A 23,537-nucleotide genomic window follows, 5' to 3' on the forward strand; every position below is an offset into this window, starting at 1 on the left:
GGATGATCTCTGTTCAGGGTTCTCTGCTGCTCTCAGGTAGACTGAAGTCCCAGGAAGGCCACCACCACTGACTTTTGGGAAAAGCTGTTTCAAAAGGGATGGGGCCGGGGAGAAGGTGCTCAGGGGCACGCAGAGAGGAGTGGTCCTAAGGTTTTTTAATAAAATTTGGAAGCGGTCTGGGGTGGAAGTCTTTGCCATTTCTCGTTTAAAATGACTGACCATCACCAGGCAAAATAAAAGACACTGCAATTTATAGTTTCATGGTACCCTATGGAAACTGACTGTAGTGGATTCCTCTTTATCTTCATGCTAAAGAAATTAGTTATTTACGGTGAAGACTTCTCCAGAAAGCGGTGGTTCTGGGTAAAAATCGTTTTACACGTCGGAAAACATACTTCTGAGGCAATTTTCTGAATTACCGGAATAAAAATTCAGAAAGAGTCTCCGAAAACCTCATCATCTAAGCATTCTCTCCTCAACTGTTTCTAGCCAAAGCTTGGCTGGCACCGTTTTCAGGGATAAGCAGAAGTAAAAGTTTAATAAGTAACTGTCCAATGGAATGACTTATTTTTTGGCCTATTTCCACCCGGGGGCCGTAGAAATCCTCAAAAGCGGGGGCCCTGCTTTCCCGGCTACTGCGGCGACGCGCGGAGCGCACATCCACCCCTCGGCCGGCCGCGCGCTGGGGGCGCGCGGGTCCCGGGCCTCCGCCCCTTGCGCGTTACTCAGGCCCCGGCGCGGAGGGCGGAGCCGCGGGCCGGTGGCGCAGGTGGGGAGGGGCGCCCGGTGCGCGTCGGTGACACCCGATGGGGCGGGGAGGCGCGGCGGCCGCACCCCGCCCTGGGAAGAAACCGGCCAGGTGTGGCCTCGGCAGCGTCGGGTGCCAGCGGGGAGGAGACTCGAGCCCCCGCCGACCAACACCACCACCCCGCCACGGCCCTGCTCCTCTGCGCCCTCGCCTCCCTGAGAGCCGCAGCCCTCGCTCCCGCTTCCACTCCCGGCCCGTCGCTGTCCCCGGCGCCCGACGCCCGCCCGCCGTGCCGCGCTCGCAGTGTCCAGAACGGCCTCGGTGGAAAGGAGCGTCCTCGCGATCCTTCTGCGCCCCCAGCCCAGTACCCGTTTTGGGCCTTTCCTGGGAGCCCCTCGCCCTCTCCGAGCCGGCCCGCCCTCGCGTCCGCCTCGGCGCTGAGCGGCGCTCCGAGTGCCAACCAACATGAGCTGCAACGGAGGCTCCAACCCGCGGATCAACACGCTGGGCCGCATGACCCGCGCCGAGTCCGGCCCCGACCTGCGCTGCGAGATGACCGGCGGCGGGGGCACCGGCAGGATGTATTACCGGCGCTGCACGGCCACCGACCAGAACTCGGACGGCTACTGGTGGGTACCGGGCCGACCCGGAGCGCGCGGTGTGCGTGGGCCGGTGGGCCGGGGCGGCGGGGTCTCTACACTCCCCTAGTACCCTGGGACCGGGAGGGACGGACCGTCGACCTCTGACCGAGAGGAAGCTCAGGTCCAGAAAGGGGACAGTCTCTTTGTCCGAGGTCATGCACGCATTTCCTGTTCGCGCTGGGGCAAGACCGAGTGTCCCGGCGCACCGCGCAGACCGGGTGGGCACGTGCGCCAACCCGCAGAGGAGCGTCTCCTTCGCTGCCGGCGGGGACTCGGGCCCCCCTTCTCGCTTCCCGCGTGCCGGGGCCCGAGGCCAGCCAGCGAGGGTGCAGGCAGGGCGTGCTGGACGGCGGGGGTCCCGGCTGTACCCGGGACTGTCCCCAGCGAGGCATCGCCTTTGTCCCGGGCCGCAGGTGGGAGGTCAGGCGGGCGTGGCTGCGACCACTAAACCCAACCTCTCGAACTGTAACCAAAAGTAAAACAGCGAGGGGAGCGGGGGGGGGCTCCGGCCTGTCGGGTGGCCAGGGTGAACTCGGCTCTCGGCTGTGGCTAGTGGCTCATCGCAAGCTCGTGGTCACCCCGAGACCACCTCCGCAGCGGCGCCTGGGCTGCTCGGCCATCCGGGGGCTTTTGTGCGGAGGCTGCGCGTCCCGGCAGCTCGGGGTCGCGGGTCGAGAAGGCCCCGCCTCGGCCTCGCCTGCTACCCAAACCAGGTTTCCCGGCGGGGTCGGCCGCCTCTCCCCCCAGCCCGGATCAGCCGCGCGGCAGCCCCCGCCAGCGAGCACACCTGTGGCCCTGCGCCTGCGCCCTTTGTTTCCCGGTTTTTAAAAAGCATCCGAGGAACGGCCTCAGTGTCTCGGTGGCGGAGCGCGGGCGCAAGGTCTTGCGCTCTGAGCGGGATAGCGCGGGCAGGGGCCCGTAGAGGGGAGGCTCCGCGTACCGCCCGGGATGCTGGGGGCGCCCTGGGAGGAGGGCGGGGTCTGCCTCTCCGAATCATCCGGGAAACCCAGCTTGGGGAGGGGGAGGTCAATCGGGTCCGGGTGGAGAAAGATAATCAACGTACATTTACCCGGTCGCCGGAGCCGGACTCTCCCACGTGAGCCGTGAGAATTCTGCGGCTCTCACCCCCCTTTCCCGCCCCCTGCAAGTCCTTCCCTTGCAGGGCTTCGGGGGAAGAGGCCTGAGTTCCAGAACTTTGTCGATCTAGCCTTGTGGCCTTAGGCTGGGGAGGAACAAACTGAATACACTCCAGGGGGTTTTTGTTTTGCCAGCAGTTTTGGAGGCCGGGACGGACTACTCGAGTTGCAACCTGCTTTCTGCTTCGATTTATTCATTTCTTTATCTTCCCGGAGCACCTTGAAAATTTATTTTCTCTTTTTGAGCTAGCAAAGAATTTGTCTCAATCTTGGAGCTCTTTCTTTAATGAACAAAATGCACCTGGGGGTTTCCAGGAAAAAATATGCCAAACCATTAGGGAGACTGGGGAGAAATGTTTGCTCATTTACACTTTGGTTTTTAAGTTTGTTTGAAAAGTTGGCCAACCATTTAAATCCGAAACTTTACTTTTCCCTCCCAGTCTTGCAGTATTTGGAAAGCACATGCTTTTGAATCCACACATTTAAATCCAAGTCAGAATTTGCAAGGTTGCTTCTTTCCTGCATTTATGAACCAAGCGGTTTTTTGGTTTTTTTTGTTCCTTTTTTATTGAATATGCTTCGGTTATCTTAGCGTCCCTATGTTTTAAGTTGACAGTAAACATGGCTGTTAATGGAATATTTCACTCCCTTGGCTTCTTGTAGAAGTAAATTTGTAATTAATATCTGGGTTAATGAACTGCATAAAGATACCCGGTTTATAAGGATTCTTCACCGAACGTTAAATTTGGGCGAGGCTCGATGTTTTCTCCTGGTATAGCATCATTTCTTGTGTTCGGTTTTTCCAACCTAAAGGCTGTTGATAAACCTGTCAAGTTTTAACATCTCCCCGGGAAGGGGAAAGAGACTCAAGTGAAAAGTGACCTAACTTGGAGGGACGTTGTTTTTCTGCGCGTTGCTATCGCGCTGCCAGGGCCGCGGGGCGGCGGGCGGGGGGTTTGAGTCAGCGTGTGGCCGGCGTTCCTTCCGGATCCAGGTACTGGAGCTTCCTCAGGCCTGTCCCGGCTTGCGCTGGTGCTACTTGCCCTTAGACGCGAAGCGTTAGCACAATACACAGTAGCCCGCAAACGCTGAGGTCTGCATTTTCAAATAAAGGCGACTGACTGGAGACAGTCGGGGCCCGCACTGCACCTATTTTCCTGGAGGTTTTAGCGTCTTGCGCTGAAGGATTTGTTTGGCCCTGGCACGCACTTTGCAGAAGCAGGATAGCAGCTCTGACTCGACTGCCCTCTGCTAAGTGAATGACGATGAAGGATTTTAAAAGCACTTTAATGACCGAAAGTTCTTCTAAATAGAGGTGCTTTGTTTTTAAAGCGACAAAACAAAACAACCCCCCCCCTAAAAAAACAGTATGAGAGCGACTGGTTGCATCTAAACTCCTTTATTTCTAAAACTCCCACGTTATTGGCTGAATCAGATTGGTGATTTTTTTAATGATCAATGTGTGTATTTAGCCCTTCCCTAAGTAAGCTAATTTGAGCGTGTACAGAGCCCACATCTTATTTTTCCTTTGAAAGTGACTTTACAGCCTCTTGCCTTTGTCTGTCCCTTATTTAGTAACACTTGTCACTGTTTAGGACCTGATATTTCTCACTCTGATTATCCCTCCTTCCCCCACCTGTCTTTTGTGTCTTTGTTTTACCCTGCATGGAATCTGCAACTACTTTATTTACCTTCTTCCGCTGCTTTTCTTAATATTTTAAAGTTTGGTACATGTTACCTGCTTGATCATTTAAGATGTCTATTTTTGAAAATTTAAACTTTGGCTTTTTCTTGTATAAGATGCTATATTCTTTTCAATGATGGCAGAATTACACTAGTCTTATTCCTGTAGTTAAAAGGAATGACAAATCTGTAGTGAAATTTGGTGGCCAAGTGACAAAGTCCCCCAGTTGGATCTTCCGCTGATCAAAGTGTGGAATTTGTAGGAGGATTACAAGCCAAATACAGTCACTAAGCCTCAGAAATATGTGCATAAAATGGTAATGCTTACATTTCTCCAGAACTCATGATTTCCAAAGCGAAATATAGTGGTCACTATTTGATACCTATTTTAAAGTTTGCTTTAAACTACCTTTTAAAGAAGCCTGTTTCTCAGCATGAAGTTAAACAGGCGCATTTACATTTAATTTTAGAGTGGAAGGGGGTCCTGAGGGGGACAGAAACCTCACTTTTCCACTTTAGAGACAAATTAAGACTTGCCCCAAATCCCAGAGTCCACCATGGCCGAGCTGGCATGAGGATCAGGGGCTCCTCCCCCTGCCCTCTGGCATCCTGTGCGTTTACACCATGTACTTGTGTATGAGACTGGACAGCCCTGTACTTACAGGATGAAAGTACCTCAAGTCCATGTATTCATTCATTCATTCAGCCAGTATATCCTGAGCACCTGCTGTGTGTTAGATGTCGGGAAGATTCAAAGGTGAAAATACAAAGACTTCTGGAAGGGGGCAGATGCTCTTTAGAGGAAGATAAGTACATGAGTACTATAATACAAACAGGATAATGCACAGGAGCGGTGCCCATGACTCAGAGGCTTTGTAAGGGGACAAGATAACATCTGTAGTGGCGGCACTAGTTAGACTTTATTATAAAGGAAGTGGTGTTGACTTGGACTTGGGAGAATTTCAGTTGGTAAAGAGAGTGGGCAGAGAGCGCACCCGGAGGAGAGAAGAGCATGAGAAAAGTGTGAGAAGTGGAAAAACAGGTGCAGCTTCAAGGCCTAGAGAGTGGTTTCCTTTTGGAGCATTCGCTTAAGTGAGGAAACAGTAAGATAGAAGGAGGAAGGACGGGCTGGGGCCAGAACCTGGGAGATCTCGAATCCACGGTGGTGGGTTAGGGCTAGGCACAGGGGAACCCTTGCAGGTCTCATCCGAGCCAGTGAAGTTCTCCTTTGAAGGAGCAGAGAGATAAGACCGTCGCAGGGAGCCATAGGATTATTGCTGTGGCCAGCAGTGTGTGGGAGGGGTTGTACCCACACACTGTAAGGAAGCAGTTGTACCAGTGAAGGAGGGAGGTGATGAAAGTCTGGTCGAGGTTGGTGGCAGTGGGACAGGAGGTAGATGTGATGGAGTGACAGCTTCAGCCCAGAACTGGATCAGAGAAGCAAGGGAGAGTGAGAAAACAGGCTTAGAGTTGGCTGACTCAGAATGGTTATTCTAAATATTTTTCTGGGAAAGGATGGCAAAGTAAGATTCAGTGTAGCTTAATATATGGCAGATAGTAACACCTACATAGTGATTAAGTTTGAGTAGGTTACATATTTTATACAAACATCAGATCAGTGGTTAATAATAGTTACCATTGCCTGGCAGACACCCACCATGTGCCAGGTATATTGTTATCTCAAGCCTCACGACAAACTTCCCATTTCACAGGTGGGAAACTGAGGTTAAAGGAGTTTCATGACTTGGCTTAGGTCAAGCCGCTAAGTTAGTAATTGAGCTGCATTTGAAACCAGTATACCACGATGGTGCAAGAAAAGATCTAACTTTAGTTATTAGAATTCACGTCTTCTTGTAAACTCTTCTATCCAATAGGAGTTTTTACTTCTTTTTAAATTGTTGCATTCCTGGGAAATATTTATTTCATAACCATTGTGTTCTTGCATTCACAACCTCCTGTAGAGTTTCCATCTGCTGAGGAATGCAGCACAGTGTGATGCTGCGTTAAGCCCACTAAATGTCAGGCACATCTACAGAGCAGCTTTCAACAAGTAGTTAATCTTTTCTGTAAACATGGGCGTAATTTCATTGTTGTCCAGGTGCCTGAAAAGTCCTGGGAAAGACAAAAAAGTGCTGATGCCTCCACGCTGACTTCTTCGGGTGGAGCTGAGGAGGGCTTGGGTGTGTCTTGGGGAGTCTTAACTCAGCCCTCGGCCAGCCAGTCTTTCCAGACTTTTCAAAGGTTCTGGAAGAAGTGCCTCAGTCCCGAGGCCTTGGTGCCTGGGGCCCTGCCGCCCCGCCCTTTGCTTTTCTCCGTCTCCCTCTGGCCCTCCTGGGAAAGTGGGCAGGGATGGTTCTGATGTTGAAGCCACTGCCCCATGGACCCCAAGCCTCAGCCTGCCTTAAAATGCCAGGGCAGTCCCATCACGTGCACCTTATCACCAGCACCTTGGGCTGGGAGGGTCCAGGACCTTCAGAGACCTCAGGAATGTGAAATCTACATTTCATGAAAATGAGGACACCAGAGTGAGAGGCTGTAGGCCATAGGTCTGAGTTTTTGCCTGGAATTCAAATGTGTGACATGCAAACGTAATATCCCTTGCTTCATAAGTTACCTGAAAAAAATCAAAAAGGAGTTGGCCTTTTGGTGAATAACCAGGTAACTTGTAAACGATTTTTTTTAGGCATCAGAATGAATGTAAGTTTTCACATAGGGAAGGAATTCAAAACAGAAATCCCTGTTTTGGCCTTGAATTTGTAAGGGTCAAATATTCATCCCCATTTAATAAAGGAAAGGAAAGCATCTTTTTCTGAATTTTCTTATCCCTTCAAAAGATGTCTTTCGTGCAGTTAAAATGTCTCTCTGTCTTTGAATTGTCTCAAACCTTATTTTAGGTCTCGTAGATAATTTTAGGAATTAAAAATTACCTGAGAAAGTCTCAAATGCCTCACACCTAATACCCAGTCATCATTTCTTCTTCTTTCCTTTTTTTTTGCTTCTCACTCCACCTCCAATGTGCTGCAGGATATCCTTAAAATTATGAACTGGGTGAATTGCAAAATCATGAACTGGGGAAAAAAACACAAAATGAAAAATAAAAGCAAAATCTAAGAATCATGTCACAACAGCACCTTCCCCTGTACGAACGATCTCGCAGCGAGGATTTAGTTTCTGCCGGGCTTTACAGACCTCACTGGCTTCTCCTCTGAACATCAGGCCAGCCCCGGAGGTGACTGTGTTCCTGCAGAAACCCTAGGCCCCGCGAGTCTACTAACTTGCTCCAAGTCACAGGCTGTCCAGCCGGAAGTGGCTGAGAACGAGGTGGACCCCAAACTCTTTATGAAGTTAATGACCTGTGATCAGGTTGCCCTTCCCGGCCCCCCACCCCCAGCCACCAAAAACTGTGAAAATAGCAAACATGGAAAGGCAGTGGAACTTTATTAGAGTACCGCTTCCAAAGCTCCTGGGTGAGGACAAGATGAAGGCCCAGAGGAGGCCTTCTTCCTAAAATTGATAGAAAAAACCTTTTTTTTTTTTTTTTTTTGCCCACTGTTGGTGGGGAATTGGGGTGCAGTAGATGCACTACCTGACTGAGCTTTGGAAATCAGGGTAATGAGTAGTAATATCTTCATATCAGTCTTTGATTTGCCTTTGTTTTTCTTCTACTTTCCTAAACCAAACAAACATACGTTAAGGACCTTCTGGGTGAGGAACTCTGTGTTGTTAGGTGCATGTAGGAGTCGAAAGTGACTAAGATGTGGGACTTTGCTCTCCAGGTGTGGGCAGACAGGTGTGTAAATAATTCGTGCAGAAGGAGGGCAGAGATGTGCCAGGAAAACTCTGTGGAGGCGAAAGCACTTGGTGTGTAACTTCTGATACGTGACATTTCCACTGATGTGTTTAGTGAGTCTTGGAGGTAGGGTATTGTCCTTAAATGAAGAAGTAATTTTTTTTTTTTTTTTTTTTTTACAAACTCCATGGATGTTTTTCTTTTTACTTAAGATCTTTTAAAGAAACTCAAAATAACGTATGGAACATGTTTCAAACATTGTAAGGAGCTCAGCAGATAGGTTTTAGATCAATATGAATGCAAATAAGTTTTAAGATCAATATTAATGCATTACATAATTATCATCATTTCCATCAAATCTTCATTGAGTTTTTCCAAGGTCATTATTCCATGAATCCGAATACACGTGAGACATAATTTCCGGCACACATCCAGGACCTTATGTTGATGGAATGAACAAAAAGAAGAGAAAGAGAGTGGGGGAGAGAGAGAGAGAGAGAAGGGACAAAGGAAAGAGGAAGGAAGGAAAGAAGGAACCCAATGGGAGAGAAAGTATTGGATTGGCCAAAAAGTTCGTTTGGGTTTTTCCGTAGGCTCTTACGAACTTTTTGGCCAACCCAGTGTATATACAAAAAGAAATCCAGAGTTACGTGGCACCAGCCAAGTGTCTAATAAACAGAATAGATGATTGTAAAATGACTTTTATAAAACAAGGAGAGTAACTATTTAAAAATATCTTGTAATGCTTCAAGACTCTCTTCAAAGTATTTGTCTTGTATTTTTGTCTATAATATTCTTGGGAAAAGTGTGAAACTAGTGGCTTCACAGTTAATTTTGAGGTCTTATTTTTTTAAGAAAAGGCTGTTATTTGGAGGTAGTAAAATAAAACATTGAAAGTTCTTTAATACTGTTCACACGTTCATGTGGCCCAGACCATGTTTTCCTTTTAGCCTCTGATAAAGGGATCTTTATGTAAACTATTGGAACCCTTACTTGTTTAAACAAGTTTTAGAATGAATTTTCAAAAAAAGTGTAGGCAGGTTCTTTGTTGTACCAATAATTTGTCTTTGTAAGTTTGAAAATAAAAGAGGATTTCAGAAAAGTTAAAGACTTTTAAGGACAAATGTTATTTTTTTCAAGGCCAGCTATTAATTTTAGTTTAGAAGCCAATATTTTTTGATTGATTTGACCCAAATGAGCTTTCTTTTCTTTCTTTCTTCTTTTTTTTTTTTTTTTTGCATGACTTCTTTCATCTTCCGTGACACGGAAATGGGACTTAAAAATTGAACTCTGACCTCATTAGTTCAATTCCTAACATGGTTTAAAATCTCTGCACCCCTAATACCAATACGTACCAGTGTTGAAAATGTCTTTGAGGCTAGGGATTTTTAAAGTCCTTATATGCTTGTTAAATAAGTATTTATTTTAAAATGATTTCTTCCTATATGATGGAATTTTGCATTTTCCCAAAATGCACTGTCTGAAGAGGAAACTTCATTACCTTTACACAGAACATAGACTTTTGGATTATTTTCAATAGGAGGAATGAGTTTGGTGGTCTCATAAAATAAAGTTACAGAACAAAGGAGCTAAGGAAATCTTAGATAGCACCTAGCCCAAAAGATGAGAAAACTGAGATCTAGAATATTTCTGAGGTAAAAGACAAAAGACCTAAAATTATGTGGAAAAATATGATTTTTGACTTAAAAAGTTCTGAATGGCACACAAAATGCCCGTGTTCCCTGAAGCAAGGTCTCCTGGCTCTCCTGCTGAAGGGTCCAGCACAGCATCTGAGTGAGTGTCTAGTGAGTCGAAATCCTCTCCACGGACACTTCCTCCATGATTTAAGTACAGTCAGTTCTGTGTGGATCCCTCACTGGGCGGGGACAAGCAAGCTAAAATGTGAAGGTGGATTCTCTTTTCTTGTCAATAAACCTCAGGAGCCTGAGTTGTCCTTCCACCTGCTCGATTTGATGGTCTGTTTCCCAAGGATGTTCAGACTCAAGTGAGATTCTTACAGATGACAAACGGGATCTGTAGATCTTGCTTTAAGGACCAGACACAGTCTTGAAAAGTTGTGCCTAAGGAAATTTGGTTAATTAGGTCATACTTTCTCTACAGACAAATCACAATACCAAAGATTCTTCATTACATTGTTCTAACACTTTAGCGTTTCTTTCTTTTTACTTTCTTTTGACTTTTTAAAAAGATTAGGTTTTTGCGCAGACAGTTGTTAATCTATTCCTAAAATGCCAAGGCAAACACATAGGATTTTAGTGGCTATCAAGGGCGTGAACATATGGTGAACATAGGCAGGCCTTTTGGTGAAGCATGAATAATTCTTTTCAGTATCATTAACAGCATATGAAGTTACCATTTTGGTGTTTTTTTGTTTCTTTTTTTTACCTTTCTGTTTTTTAAGTGCAAGTCCACCAATATTTTAAGCCAGCGTTTAATTGCCTCACCTCTTTTTCCTTAGTTCATTTCTAAGTGTCATGTAACTGACTACTCTAGTAGCTGGGTAAAAAGAGCTGAAGAGTTTCATATTTTGTTGGCAAATGAATTTAGTGTCATAAATTCATTTTTAAAAGACTTGTATATACACTTTGGAACTTTCATTCACAAGTGAGTTTGGCCTCTCTGCTTCTTTTTTATTTTTTGTACATTTTTATCCTGGAATAATTTTAGGATTATAGAAAAGCTGCAGAGATAGAGGGAGTTCTCATACACCCTCACCCAGTTTCCCCATCTCCCTCTGTCTTAGCACTCACTGTGTTAGTTTTTACAGTAGCACACGTTATTAAATCATTTCAGAAACTCTTGACTTTCCGCTGTGCTAAGAGAGAGCCCTTTCCTTTGTATGCAAGGGACTGGCATTATCTGTGGGAATCACCCTCTGAACCCAACTACTGACCAGAATTACTAAATGTTTCAGAAGAAAGGGCCTCTCATGCCCCTTCCTTAAAGAAAACAAATCTAATTCCACAGGACCTCCCTAATTACTTACCCATGCTAGACTTCTCAGTGATGTTTCTGTATTTCTTCATTTCTCCCTTTGTCTCTCTTTTTTCTTTTTTTCCCTTTGTCTCTTGAATTTCCTTCCTCCCTGTTATAATGGGTGCATTTTGGAAAGTGTTCTAAGTCAAGTGGAATTTTGCACAAGTTTTGACAACGGATGGAGGCCTGTTAACATTTCAGCAATCCGAGAAGTGTGCCAGGTTTCCTGTCTGATTCTGAGTGGCAGGCAGAGAAGGGTAGCATTCACGCGGGGTGAGGGTGCAGTGCCCTGGTGTCGATGGGTGGGCAGTGCCAGGGCCTGCCTGGAGGAGCTGCGGCCTCCTCTGGCACTGGTTCCCAGGAGAGCTGGTTTCTCACCCACATACTTTCAGCCAGGGCTGGCTTGTAGGGAAGCCTGGCCAGCAGAGAGAGAAAGCGCCTCTCCGATGTGAAATGAGGCAGACTCAAGGGGCGGTGGGAGAGTTTCCCACATTCTTGTGATTTTACCCTGTCTCTGCCTAGTACAGCCTGTGCTTTTCAAACGCTTTTTTTTAAACAGTGAAATTCTTTCTTCATTATTTATTTATTTAAAAATTTTTATTTATTAACTTATTTATTTTTGGCTGCTTTGGGTCTTCGTTGCTGCGCGTGGGCTTTCTCTAGCTGTGGAGCACGGGCTCGGTAGTTGTGGCTCGCGGGCTCTAGAGCACAGGCTCAGTAGTTGTGGTGCACGGGTTTAGTTGCTCCGCAGCATGTGGGATCTTTCTGGACCAGGGCTCGAAGACCCCCAGGACCCGTGTCTCCTGCCTTGTCAGGCAGATTCTTAACCACTGCGCCGCCAGGGAAGTCCGGAAATTCTTTCTTTAAAACGCACACAAGACACCCTTCCCAACACAGACACACATAAAAGAAAGTTCAGTACGTTGAACAGGCGTCTGTTTTATCTGAAAGCTCAAGCCGGCCTGGCTGGTAGCTCAGAAGCCCTGGAGGAACTCAGGTTTCTTGTAGGACATTCATAAGGCCTTTCCTGAACGTTAATAATTTAATGTACTTTAAATCTCTCTTAAACTAAGCCGTAGCGGGCTGTGCTGTAGCATAATGTATCCTGGCAAATTAAAAAGTAAGACTTGTTTTATGATAGATTACTCTTTTTACTTGTATCTGGAGCAAACTGAATTTCTATAATCTCTTTCTTTAAAATGTAGAATATCTACAACATTCTTCTTAAATACCACCGTCGTTTTAAGATTTCTGCTACCTGTCTTCCAGAATAGTGCTGCATTTGAAATACACATGTGGATGAGCATCATTGTACAGGATAATATTCTGGGGTCATCCTGAAAGGAAAAGTGGCTTCTTTTTGCATTAAAGATATTTAAATTTCCCATCACTTTCTTTACCCCGTTCTTCCTTTACTATTATCAGCTTTTTCTGGTTGCAGAAAATATTTTTGCAGAATAAGCTTTTCTTTTGTCTCCTACAATTGTCCACAACCAGACTGGTCAATGAAACCCTGCAGCTCTGGGTCTGATGCCACCTTTCCCAGAAGGACTGGTGATGGCATTGATGTGGGATGAAGGGAGAGGGGTGACAGAGAAGATGCTGGAAATGTGTTTTCACAACTCAAAAGAATATTTCTGGATTAGATTTTACACCAGAAAAAAAAAAAAACAACAACCTTGGTGTGAAGGTTAGTACAATTTGAAAAAGTTCTGTAGATTAGAAAATAGTATTCCGTCATTTTTAAATGTCTTGATTTTGGTAATTGTACTGTGGTTATATAATGGAATGGTTTTGTTCTTAGGAAATACATGCTGGAATATTTTGGGATAAAGAAGGATAATTGCTCTCAAATGGCTCAGAAAAATGTATATATACTATAAATAGATATACACACATACAGGGGGGTGGGGAACAAAGAGACATGACCAGTGTGAACAATTGGGCAGTCTGGGTGAAGGGCCTACAGAAGTGTTTTTGTCTCGTTTTTGCAGCTTTTTGAAAGTTTAAAATGAGTTCAAAATTGAAAAAAATTTTTCATGTTCTCTTTCTTTGTGTTTGCTCATCAGTCCAACCGGAACGATGTCGAGGCAGAACCAGAACACCATCCAGGAGCTTCTGCAGAACTGCTCGGATTTTTTGATGCGGGCCGAGCTGATCGTGCAGCCGGTAAGCTTTCTTTTTCTCCTGAAGAACTGTCCACACCGGGTTTTGTACCTGGTTTTGCTCCTGGTTAACTTAGACTCATAGCCCTGACCTGTGCATTCTCATCCCCTGCCCTCCTAGTGTTTAGAGATGCTTTTTCTCAAAACAGACAAGAGCGGGATGTCTATCTTCCTAACCTACTTGCAATGTTGGCTTAACAATGGGAACCAGTTTTCACATAGTTTTTTTCCCAACAAATATTTACACTACAGATTGCCACCCTTTTGCAGTTGCAACAACCTGTTGTCATTTCTCTGATTTTGTAATGCTTTCTTTTCCTAGAGATGCAACCTGACATGTTTATGTCACTGGATTGTCATGGGTTGTGATGTACACCATCAATTTAATGTCTTTCTTCAGGAAAATTTACCATCTTGTGAGAACAATTCTACAGGAGAAACATTACAAAATATGGATAAATAAGCGATTGAAAATTGAGGGAAAATGGTAACATTCGTGAAAGCCTCACAGTATTTCTTGATGTTACAGAGATAACTTAGGATCTTATTGAAACAGGCTTAGAAGGCACGAGATCCATGATATTTCCCGAGTACCCATCACCCAGCTCCCCCCAAAGGTGGCCATCTCACTAAGTGTCACCCATCACCAAAACCAGGAAATTGATTGGCCCAATACAATTAACTAGACAGCTTTCTTTTTAAGAACCGAAAAGTTATCTCCCACAATTGCAGGAAGAGCTCAGTTTATGTGTAAAAAAGACCTCAGCTGGTACAGCGTTCTTATCACCGTGAAATTACAGTTAGATGAGTGTCCTGTGAAAATAAGAAAGATAGGTATTTAACACTGAAGCAAGGGAAAGGTCAACACTCTGTGAATATGCTTTTAAAGGCGTCTGAAAATTTAAAATATAGTCTACAAATTTTGCTTCATGAATCTCCCTAATTTACCTCCCTATTTCAAATTAATAAGACAATTTTCAGTTAAAGATTTTTTGCACTTACGTGGAACGGGGTAGGGGACTTATAATATTTAAGTTTATAGCAGAAGCTTTTGCTTCTAGTAATACGCATGAAGCTTTTCTTTCCAGTATTATGTGTTTCCTTCATGTGACTTCTTTCTTGTAGGAACTGAAGTATGGAGATGGGATACAGCTGGCTCAGAGCAGAGAACTGGATGAGTGTTTTGCCCAGGCCAATGATCAGATGGAAATTATTGATAGCTTGATTAGAGAGATGCGGCAGATGGGCCAGCCCTGTGATATTTATCAGAAAAGGTATTGCCCGCAGAGCGAGCCTGGTGCCCGCAGGCCTCGTGGAGTTGCACTCAATCCCCTGACCCAGGTCTTCCCTGAAGAAAGCACAGATATTCCCCAGAAAGGGCTCCCTTGCTTGGTATTTTGCAGCTTTATGTGTCTCTAATACGAATTGACTAAACCCACTACCTTCATCTTTTGTGGAATCACAAAGCTGCCATGCGATGAACTAAACAGACCTGCCCGAGAGGGCGTGCTTCTTTTGAAGAGTTGAGTTTGCTGTGAGATGTTCAGTGCGCTTCCACTTAGGGGGCAGCAAAGACCTTTGGCACAGCAATTGACTTTGAAGAGTCTAAAATTTAAGTCCAGCTCAGTTTAAAGCATACAGAAATGAGACTCACAGAGTTGAAAATGCCATTTAAAGCAGAGGTGTGTAGTCTGATTTTGAGATCACACTATCCAGGGCGCATGGTCCTAGGAAATTCCCAGGGTGGAGCTTGTGAGAAAGTACAGGATGCTGCCAGGTTGGGCAGAGGCATTTACACTTGCTGTGATGCTTCAGGCTTGGAGCGTCAGAATATTTAAGGCTTTGCATGTGATCAAGAATAAAAAATCTATGAGTGAAACATTGGTGATCTCTGTACTGACACAGAGGGGGCCGTTTGCCCAGGACATGTTTCATGGGCTGTTTTCCTGCAGTGGTGTGATTGTTTTCCTTTCCTTTCAGACTGCTGCAGCTCCAGGAGCAAATGCGAGCCCTTTACAAAGCCATCAGTATCCCTCGAGTCCGAAGGGCCAGCTCCAAGGGAGGTGGAGGGTACTCCTGCCAGAGTGGCTCCGGGTGGGATGAATTCACCAAGCACCTCACCAGCGAATGTCTGGGGTGGATGCGGCAGCAGAGGGTAAGCAGCTTCTGGCGGGAGGAGGTTGGTTCTCGGAGCTCCTGGCCAGGTGTGCAGACCTGGCAGGATGGGGGTCGGGACGTCAGCTGGCAGCAACCACTTGCTGTTTTCGGCATTTCCTCATATTCTTTTACTTTGAAATAAGTGAAAAGTCAGGGATTTTTTTCTTCCCCGTGTGGCTTAGGGAACCAGCCTCATTGCTTTGTAGTCGTACTTTATCACACAGGTAATATTTAACACGTATCACTGAATTGGTAGACTGTGAAAATCTAGTTCTTACCGTTCACAGCTGGAAGATCTGTTATGGGAGTTTATGCGCTAAAAAACTTCATCACTAGGGCTTCCCTGGTGGCGCAGTGGTTGAGAGTCCACCTGCTGATGCAGGGGACACGGGTTCGTGCCCCGGTCCGGGAAGATCCCACATGCCGCGGAGCGGCTGGGCCCGTGAGCCACGGCCGCTGAGCCTGCGCATCCGGAGCCTGTGCTCCGCAACGGGAGAGGCCACAGCAGTGAGAGGCCCGCGTAAAAAAAAAAAAAAAAAAAAAAAATCATCGCTGAGCTCCTCAGGTGTTACTGAGAGGTACTTAAGAGAAAAAAGGGAACATTGTGGGGGTTCATTTAAAATTTTAACAAATTGGAGGAGCTGGACACGCAGTAAAACCGGATCTTCTGGTTTGGGCTCGTTGGTTGCCTAACCTTATTATTATTTTTTTTTTTGCGGTATGCGGGCCTCTCACTGTTGTGGCCTCTCCCGTTGCGGAGCACAGGCTCCAGACGCGCAGGCTCAGCGGCCATGGCTCACGGGCCCAGCCGCTCCGCGGCATATGGGATCCTCCCAGACCGGGGCACGAACCCGTATCCCCTGCATCGGCAGGCGGACTCTCAACCACTTGCGCCACCAGGGAGGCCCATAACCTTATATTTTTGAAGTGTCAGTTGTCTTGTGCAATCATGACATCACTGATGTGGGAGTGAAGTGAAATACTGGCACCAGAGGTGCTGAGCCTTTCCCTAGAACTGGAGTTTCTACAAAGGATGTTTCAGTGCTAATTATTGTTTTGTTGTTTTATGTAGTAATTATGTGCTGTAATGAATGTAGAGGGGAATTTTGTAATGAAAACTCGATCCTGATGAGCTGTCCTTCTCGTGAGGAGATGGGCGTGGTAGAATGATCAGTTGTGCAGAGATGCAGTTGTCGTTGTTGGAGATAGTGGTTTTATTACTTGTTCTTGGACCAATTTAGCAGCAGTTCTGAAGTTTCTCAGCCACTTACAGATTTTTGTAGGTGTTCTTTGGCAAGTGTGAGGGCGTATGCAACTGAACATACAGGTGTGCATTCATTCATTCAGTTAACCTTTTCTCCCACGTATTATAAAGACTTTATAACACTTACAAGAAGGTGGGGCTTATAGAGGAGGAGAGTCCGTTGTAATCCCAGAAACCTAAATACAAACCGATTTGCATGTTTCCCCAAGTCCCTTCTAATCTTTGAACACACATTTCTGGAGCATTTACTATGTTTTGGCACCATGCCAGAAAATGAGGTTCAAAGCTTATGTCCCATAGCCCTGAAAAGGAATATTATTGAAGAAAACAAGATACATACAGCCAGATGCCAAATTTTTCTGCATGAACTGTACTAAAACCCTGCTCACATGGGAGTGGGGGAGGGCTGGCACTCCCTTCCCTGTGGAATGGAGCCAGCAGAGAAGGCTGGGCCAGGCTCATGAGGCTTGAACTGCGTGGGGAGGGTCAGTGACCAATGACAGACGTTAGGTGAAACAGCCTTTGAACCAGATTACTTACGAAATGGCAAATTCCCTCATTTCTTCTTAGTCACTCTGACAGTTCTATAACGTGACAGCTCATAATTTGTCATTTTCTGTATTCATGTTGGGTGTAGCTTTGTAAGAATCTTTTGTAGCTCAGCATTTTAAAATTTTGGAAAACGGCATTATCACGTGGACTCAGTTTTCTGTCATGGCAGGTGGTCGGGGAGAGGGGGTGGGGTGCCACCCCTCTTATAGATGCAACTGATGAGCGTTGCTTTTCAGATCAGGCAGCTCCCAGGGTTTCAAAGGGATTAAAAGCAGTTTTATCACTTGCTGCTGGTTTGCTCTGGGGTTCTCTTATCCTTTCCTCTTATCCCTTCTTCCCCTAAGCATAGCCTGCATTCTTCCTCTCACTCCCAGGGGACTGAGCTGTAGGGCCAGCTGATAAGGGAGAAGTGTCCCCAGAGGCACAATCCGTACGCAGTCACACAGCTCCTGGGCCAGGGTTGTGTTTCCCTGATTTGTGTTTCTGCTGATGGATGGGGCAGATACTGTACACCTGTCTGGTAATGAGGGGTGGGATCGGGAGCCTGGTCATCTCATTAATTTCCCAGCGCACTTGCTTGTCTCTGCTTTAAAGTTGAAATGAGCCACAGGAGAGAAAGGTCAGAGTCCTGGGTAACTTACAGTTGTCTGATGGCTGCCCTTTCTGAAGGCTCGCCAAGTACATGAGAACATGGATGTGGCTGGGAACAATGTGTGTTATGTTCTTGCTGCAATACCAGTCTGGAATGTTTGCCCTCAGCATGTCCGAGAGATGACACAGGCGATTTGGAAATTTACATGAGCTCATGCAAAAGAAAGACAATAGACTCGCCACAGTATGAATCTTGTGAAATAGTATGTTTGATTCTTACTACGTGGCATTCTTAAATTGAAGTAGTGGAGACTCAAATTAGAAAGTTAGATTTAATTTTTAAAAAGCTAACATAAGGGCCTCCCTGGTGGCGCAGTGGTTGAGAGTCCGCCTGCCGATGCAGGGGATACGGGTTCGTGCCCCGGTCTGGGAGGATCCCATATGCCGCGGAGCGGCTGGGCCCGTGAGCCATGGCCGCTGGGCCTGCGCATCCGGAGCCTGTGCTCCGCAACGGGAGAGGCCACAACAGTGAGAGGCCCGCATACCGCAAAAAGAAAAAAAAAAAAAGCTAACATAAATCCACAATCTTCATATTGCCATATTGATAACTTTCAAACTTCATTGAAATGAAGGCATTGGGTATATATTGTAACTTCTCTTTGAAATGGGTCATAGGGAGTTTTGCATCCCGAAAGGCAATGCTAAATTCTGGATTTAAAGAGTCAAAAATTACATTGCTCAAAACAATGTAAAGAAATAAACAATGAAAAATTTTCTTGGGTCAACTGTTTAGCTTGGGAAGTAGTACCTGACTGAGCTTAATGAACTATTATTAATGCACATTTAAAAATAACTGAATATTGAAACTTCTATCCGTATCTTATAACATTGTATCATACGTAGGTGTGCACCCACAGCTGTATATACACACAGGCCATGTGCACAGGTAGGTTTTTTTTCTTTAGAGGACATGATCTAGGTTTTAAGGATCTCATTTTGGAATCATCTCTCCTCGGCCCATCTTGAGCTAGGGACAAATAAGTTGAGGGGACTCCCAACTTACTGTGTTGGGCAGCCCTCACTAGCTTTTTGGGAATTCCAAGCCTTTACAAGTTTTGTTTCATTTCAAAAATATTGACTGTTTACAGCTTCAGTTGTATTTGAGTGGAAGCTGTGTATGTCCCTGTGTACGTACCTGACCCCTGATGATGCTGTAGGTGAGGGGGCGTCAGAAATGAAGGGCCCACTCTCTCTCCCTTGGCAGGCGGAGATGGACATGATAACCTGGGGCGTGGACCTGGCCTCGGTGGAGCAGCACATCAGCAGTCACAGGAGCATCCACAATGCCATCGGGGACTACCGCTGGCAGCTGGACAAGATTAAAGCCGACCTGGTATTTTGGAACATTTCATTGTAGAGTCTTCCAAGAGTGTACTGAAGGATGCTGTAGTTAGTTGATCCCAGGCAGTGTGGGCTGAAACATGAGTCTGTGATTTCTTCCCCAAAAGACTGGAAAAATTTTTTTTAATCTTGGCATTTTTTTTTAATTGAAGTGTAGTTGATTTACAGTGTTGTCTTAGTTTCAGGTGTACAGCAAAATGATTCAGTTATACATACATATATATCTGTTCTTTTTCAGATTCTTTTCCCTTATAGGTTACAAAATATTCAGCATAGTTCCCTGTGCTATACAGTAGGTCCTTGTTGGTTATCTCTTTTATATCTAGTAGTGTGTATCTGTTAATCCCAAACTGCTAACTTATCCTTCCCTGGAAATTTTTTAAAATCCCATTTCATAAATGGGGATGTGGAGTCAGAAAGACCTACTAGGGATCGTGCTAACCCTCCAGGACTAAGGGCACACACACACACACTCGTTTATGCCACTGGTAAATGCATGTTTTGAGGGGTGGTAGTTCTTTTCTGCAGGAAGCAGACCATCTCTTCAAACAGAGGAAATGTGACAATCCTATAGTTTTATTTTGGTGAATCCTTGGTGAAGTCCTTGGTGAAGCCTTTCCTATGTGGTAATTAAACTGTATTTCTAATAAGGAAATCATGTCTCATCCTGACATTTTTCCTTTGCTGAAAGGACAGACTTGAAGCTGGGTCCAAGATTACAGCCTAAAATATTCATCTGATTTTAAGTACCTGGTTTCCACCCGATCTCTACAGTTTAAATCACTGACTTTTAAAAAATTGAAGTATAGTTGATTTACAATGTTGGGTTAATTTCTGCTGTACAGCAAAGTGACTCAGTTACACATATATATATACATTCTTTTCCATATTCTTTTCCATTACGGTTTATCACAAGATGTTGAATATAGTTCCCTGTGCTCTATAGTAGGACCTTGTTTATCCATGCTGTATATACTAGTTTGCATCTGCTAATCCCAACTCCCCCTCCAGCCCTCCTCCACCCCTCTCCCTCTTGGCAACCACAAATCTGTTCTCTATGTCTGAGTCTGTTTCAGTTTCGTTGATAAGTTCATTTGTGCCATTTAAATCACTGACTTTTGTACATAGCCCGGAGATGCTCATCCTCACTTTTCCACCTTTTTTTTTTTTGCCTACTTTTGTATACCTGAGTATCTGATCAGATCTCTCCCTCTTTTCTCTAAGATCTGAGGAGTCCTAAATGATATTTTCAAACTTTTAAAAGTTTGTTTAACAGTGATTCTTTAAGTGACAGTGATGAGCCCTTTCCTTTTAGAGATGCCACCACCAGGCCAGTGAGGTTTGCCTCCAAACCAACTGAGAAAGGTCCCTGTGGGTGAAAGATTTCATAGAGCAAATTCTTCTTTCCACCAGGGAATCTGAAGTTAGTATGTATTTGACAGAAGGAGATTTAGAAGGGCTGTTCTTTCTATATAAACCCTCAAGGGGAATTAAATAATTACTCACTGTTGGTCTTCTTCTAGCGTGAGAAATCTGCAATCTACCAGTTGGAGGAGGAGTATGAAAACCTGCTGGTAAGACGACTTATTTCTGAAGGCTATGTGCTCAGTGCAATTTGGTTGTATAAATGTGGACCTGGGGATAAAGCACCTGCTTGGCGTTATCCCTAAGGACCCAGGAAGTGCCTGGAAGTATACCAAGGGGCTTATAGATGCTAATTTTATTTCTACTGCTGTGTTCCCTTTAGAAGGAAATTTGAAAAGAAGTTTTTCTGAAGACAGTGCTTAGTTTTGGCAAGTTTAAGTGTCACATAATTAGCACTTGTTAAATACTTGCAGTTAAAGCCATAAAGCTTTTCCACTTGTGAACTGTAGCCTTTTTAGGAAGTATAAGCAAAAATAAGACTTGTTTTCCTTAGAGGGAGGTTTATCAGACCATCATCACCATCTTATGACAAACTGAATCAATTACTTGACTCATAAGAAGAGATATTTCCATTCTTCTGACTATTTGTGTCACCCTGTCTTCACTTTCTCAGTATTTCCTTGTTGGCAGTGATACTATTTAAATAACATGGCCAGTGGTGACACAACTATTTCCCAAGGTGATGGCACCTTGAATTTTGGGGATGTGGGAGAGGGCAGAAAAAGCTTGATTTATCTTCTTTAATAATCTATTTTCTCTCTATAGTCTAAAACTAATTATTGAAGCCAAACACCAGTGTCTGAATCAAGACCCTTCTGGATTAGGCTATTTCTTTGAATCTAAAGTTGACCCCTTATTCATCCTAAGTTTGGGTGGGTCCTTTTCACCTACCAGCTGATCAGTGAATGCAAAAGATTAACATTTGACTGGTTCTTGGGATTTTTGTTGGTAAAAGGGATCACCGAGGGTTTATCTGTGAAATCTGCTGGGAGCACCCTTCATTTGCATATTGTTGTCCTAACGCTGCTTTGACCTTCCTGTGCAGAAAACATCCTTTGAGAGGATGGACCACCTGCGACAGCTGCAGAACATCATTCAGGCCACATCCCAAGAGATCATGTGGATCAATGATTGTGAAGAGGAGGAGCTGCTGTATGACTGGAGCGACAGGAACACCAACATCGCTCAGAAGCAGGAGACCTTCTCTGTAAGCCCCCGGGAGTCGTGCGGTGCTGATGAAAGCTTTTGTGATCATTTAATTGGCCATCTGTGATGCAGCCGCAGTGGGGTGGTCATGAAAAACCATTCCTTTCTGAAGGCTCTTCCGTGACTTAAGAGAGGCAGTGCAGGGCTTAGCATCTCAGAAGACAGCAGACAGGGTGAGATGGGTTCGGTCAGACATCCTCGAGTGTGTGTACCGCAGAGTGTGGTGGCTTAGAACCGAGAATTCGAAAATCTCACTATGTGTTGTAGCTCGTCCCTCCACCTGGGTGAATTCAGACAAGCCGTGTCACCAGTCCGGCCTCAGCTGCTTACTGGATGATCTCAGACGTCCTTTCTGGTCTTAAAAATGCTAAGATTCTTGAGGAACGCATAATGCAATTCTTTGACATTGTTCATTTCCAAAATGCAGTTTTGTGTTTGACTTCCTTTAACAACGGTGGGAGGGATGGAAGGCTGCCGGTGACTTGTTTTACGGGACTTGTTTTTCTTTTATTTGCAGATACGCATGAGTCAGCTGGAAGTTAAGGAAAAAGAGCTTAATAAGCTGAAACAAGAAAGTGACCAACTTGTCCTCAGTCAGCATCCAGCTTCAGACAAAATTGAGGTGGGCTTCATGAGATTTATATTCTTATCAGGGGAAAAAAGGGGACACTTTTCAAAAAATAAGACTATACAGATGAGTGGTTCTTATCCACCATAAAGCCATGACAAGTTTATTTTATCAATACCCTAGACCAGGGGTTGGCAAGCTTTTTCTGGAAAGGACCAAATAATAAATATTTTAGACTGGCAGGCCATTTGGTCTCTGTTGAAATTAACTCTGCCACTGTAGTGTGAAAGCAACCATAGCAACATGTAGATGAACGGTTGTGGCCATGCACCAGTGAAACTTTATAAATGGAGGTGGTGGCCCGGATGTGGCCCTTGGGCTGTAGTTTGCTGACCTCTGCCCTAGACTGCCATCTGTGGACTGTGCTCAAGTCTGACATTAGCTGGTAGCACTGATATGACCATTTTGATTGTTGAAAAAAATCCAGCTTTTTCCGTATCAGTTGGTAAGCATCACTGCCTTCGTCCCCCACAGGCCCTCTTCATGGCAGGTAACTTTGTAACTGAAAGTAGGGGCGGTCCAGCTGTTTGCTGCTCAAAAGCTAACAAAGGGGCTTCCCTGGTGGCGCAGTGGTCGAGAGTCCGCCTGCTGATGCAGGGGACAGGGGTTCGTGCCCCGGTCCGGGAAGATCCCACATGCCGCGGAGCGGCTGGGCCCGTGAGCCATGGCCGCTGAGCCTGTGCGTCCGGAGCTTGTGCTCCGCAACGGGAGAGGCCACAACAGTGAGAGGCCCGCGTACCCTAAAAAAAAAAAAAAAGCTAACAAAGAGGCAAGGTCGGTGGAAGGGAAAGTGTCCTTTATTTTGGATGCCGGCAACCTGTCCAAAGGCCACCTCCCAAGAGCTTTTATCGATGGGGGTAGGGGGCTACCTGTAGAAACAGCACAGTCAGCTCTGACAGTCATCTTGAAATTAGTCATGCCGTGGTCTGATCAGCGTCATCTTGATTGTTTTAAGTGCAGTTAGTCTTTAGTTCCAGGGTCGGTTTGTCCCCATTTCTTTGAGGCCAGTTCTTAGAACTGTGGCAGCTTATGTCATGGCTACAGTCTGGTCATCACGTAGTTCACTTCTTCCACCTGGTGTGGGTTTCAGTATCTATTAGACAGCTCACAGGATATTGTTCAGAATATTATCTATAGCCCTTGAGGAGGAACT

At 45.3% G+C, this 23,537-nt stretch overlaps 1 protein-coding gene across 3 annotated transcripts in view; it reads left to right on the forward strand.

Annotated features, from left to right (window-relative positions):
• The first annotated feature begins 1,119 nt into the window (after positions 1–1,119).
• Positions 1,120–23,537, forward strand: part of DSP (desmoplakin) — a 42,393-nt gene continuing 19,975 nt past the window's right edge. For 2 of the 3 annotated variants that reach the window (XM_060111127.1, XM_060111130.1), the window contains exons 1-8: positions 1,120–1,377; positions 13,065–13,164; positions 14,286–14,434; positions 15,141–15,315; positions 18,989–19,117; positions 20,649–20,699; positions 21,596–21,757; positions 22,274–22,378. In XM_060111127.1, the coding sequence (XP_059967110.1) occupies positions 1,214–1,377; positions 13,065–13,164; positions 14,286–14,434; positions 15,141–15,315; positions 18,989–19,117; positions 20,649–20,699; positions 21,596–21,757; positions 22,274–22,378 (1,035 nt within the window). In that variant the 5' untranslated portion in view covers positions 1,120–1,213. Of the gene's footprint in view, positions 1,378–1,638; positions 1,803–13,064; positions 13,165–14,285; positions 14,435–15,140; positions 15,316–18,988; positions 19,118–20,648; positions 20,700–21,595; positions 21,758–22,273; positions 22,379–23,537 lie in introns of those variants that run through there. The other variant, XM_060111129.1, reaches the window with a different exon arrangement.

Source organism: Mesoplodon densirostris, chromosome 10 (genome assembly GCF_025265405.1).
Source record: "Mesoplodon densirostris isolate mMesDen1 chromosome 10, mMesDen1 primary haplotype, whole genome shotgun sequence".
Lineage (NCBI taxonomy): Eukaryota > Metazoa > Chordata > Mammalia > Artiodactyla > Ziphiidae > Mesoplodon > Mesoplodon densirostris.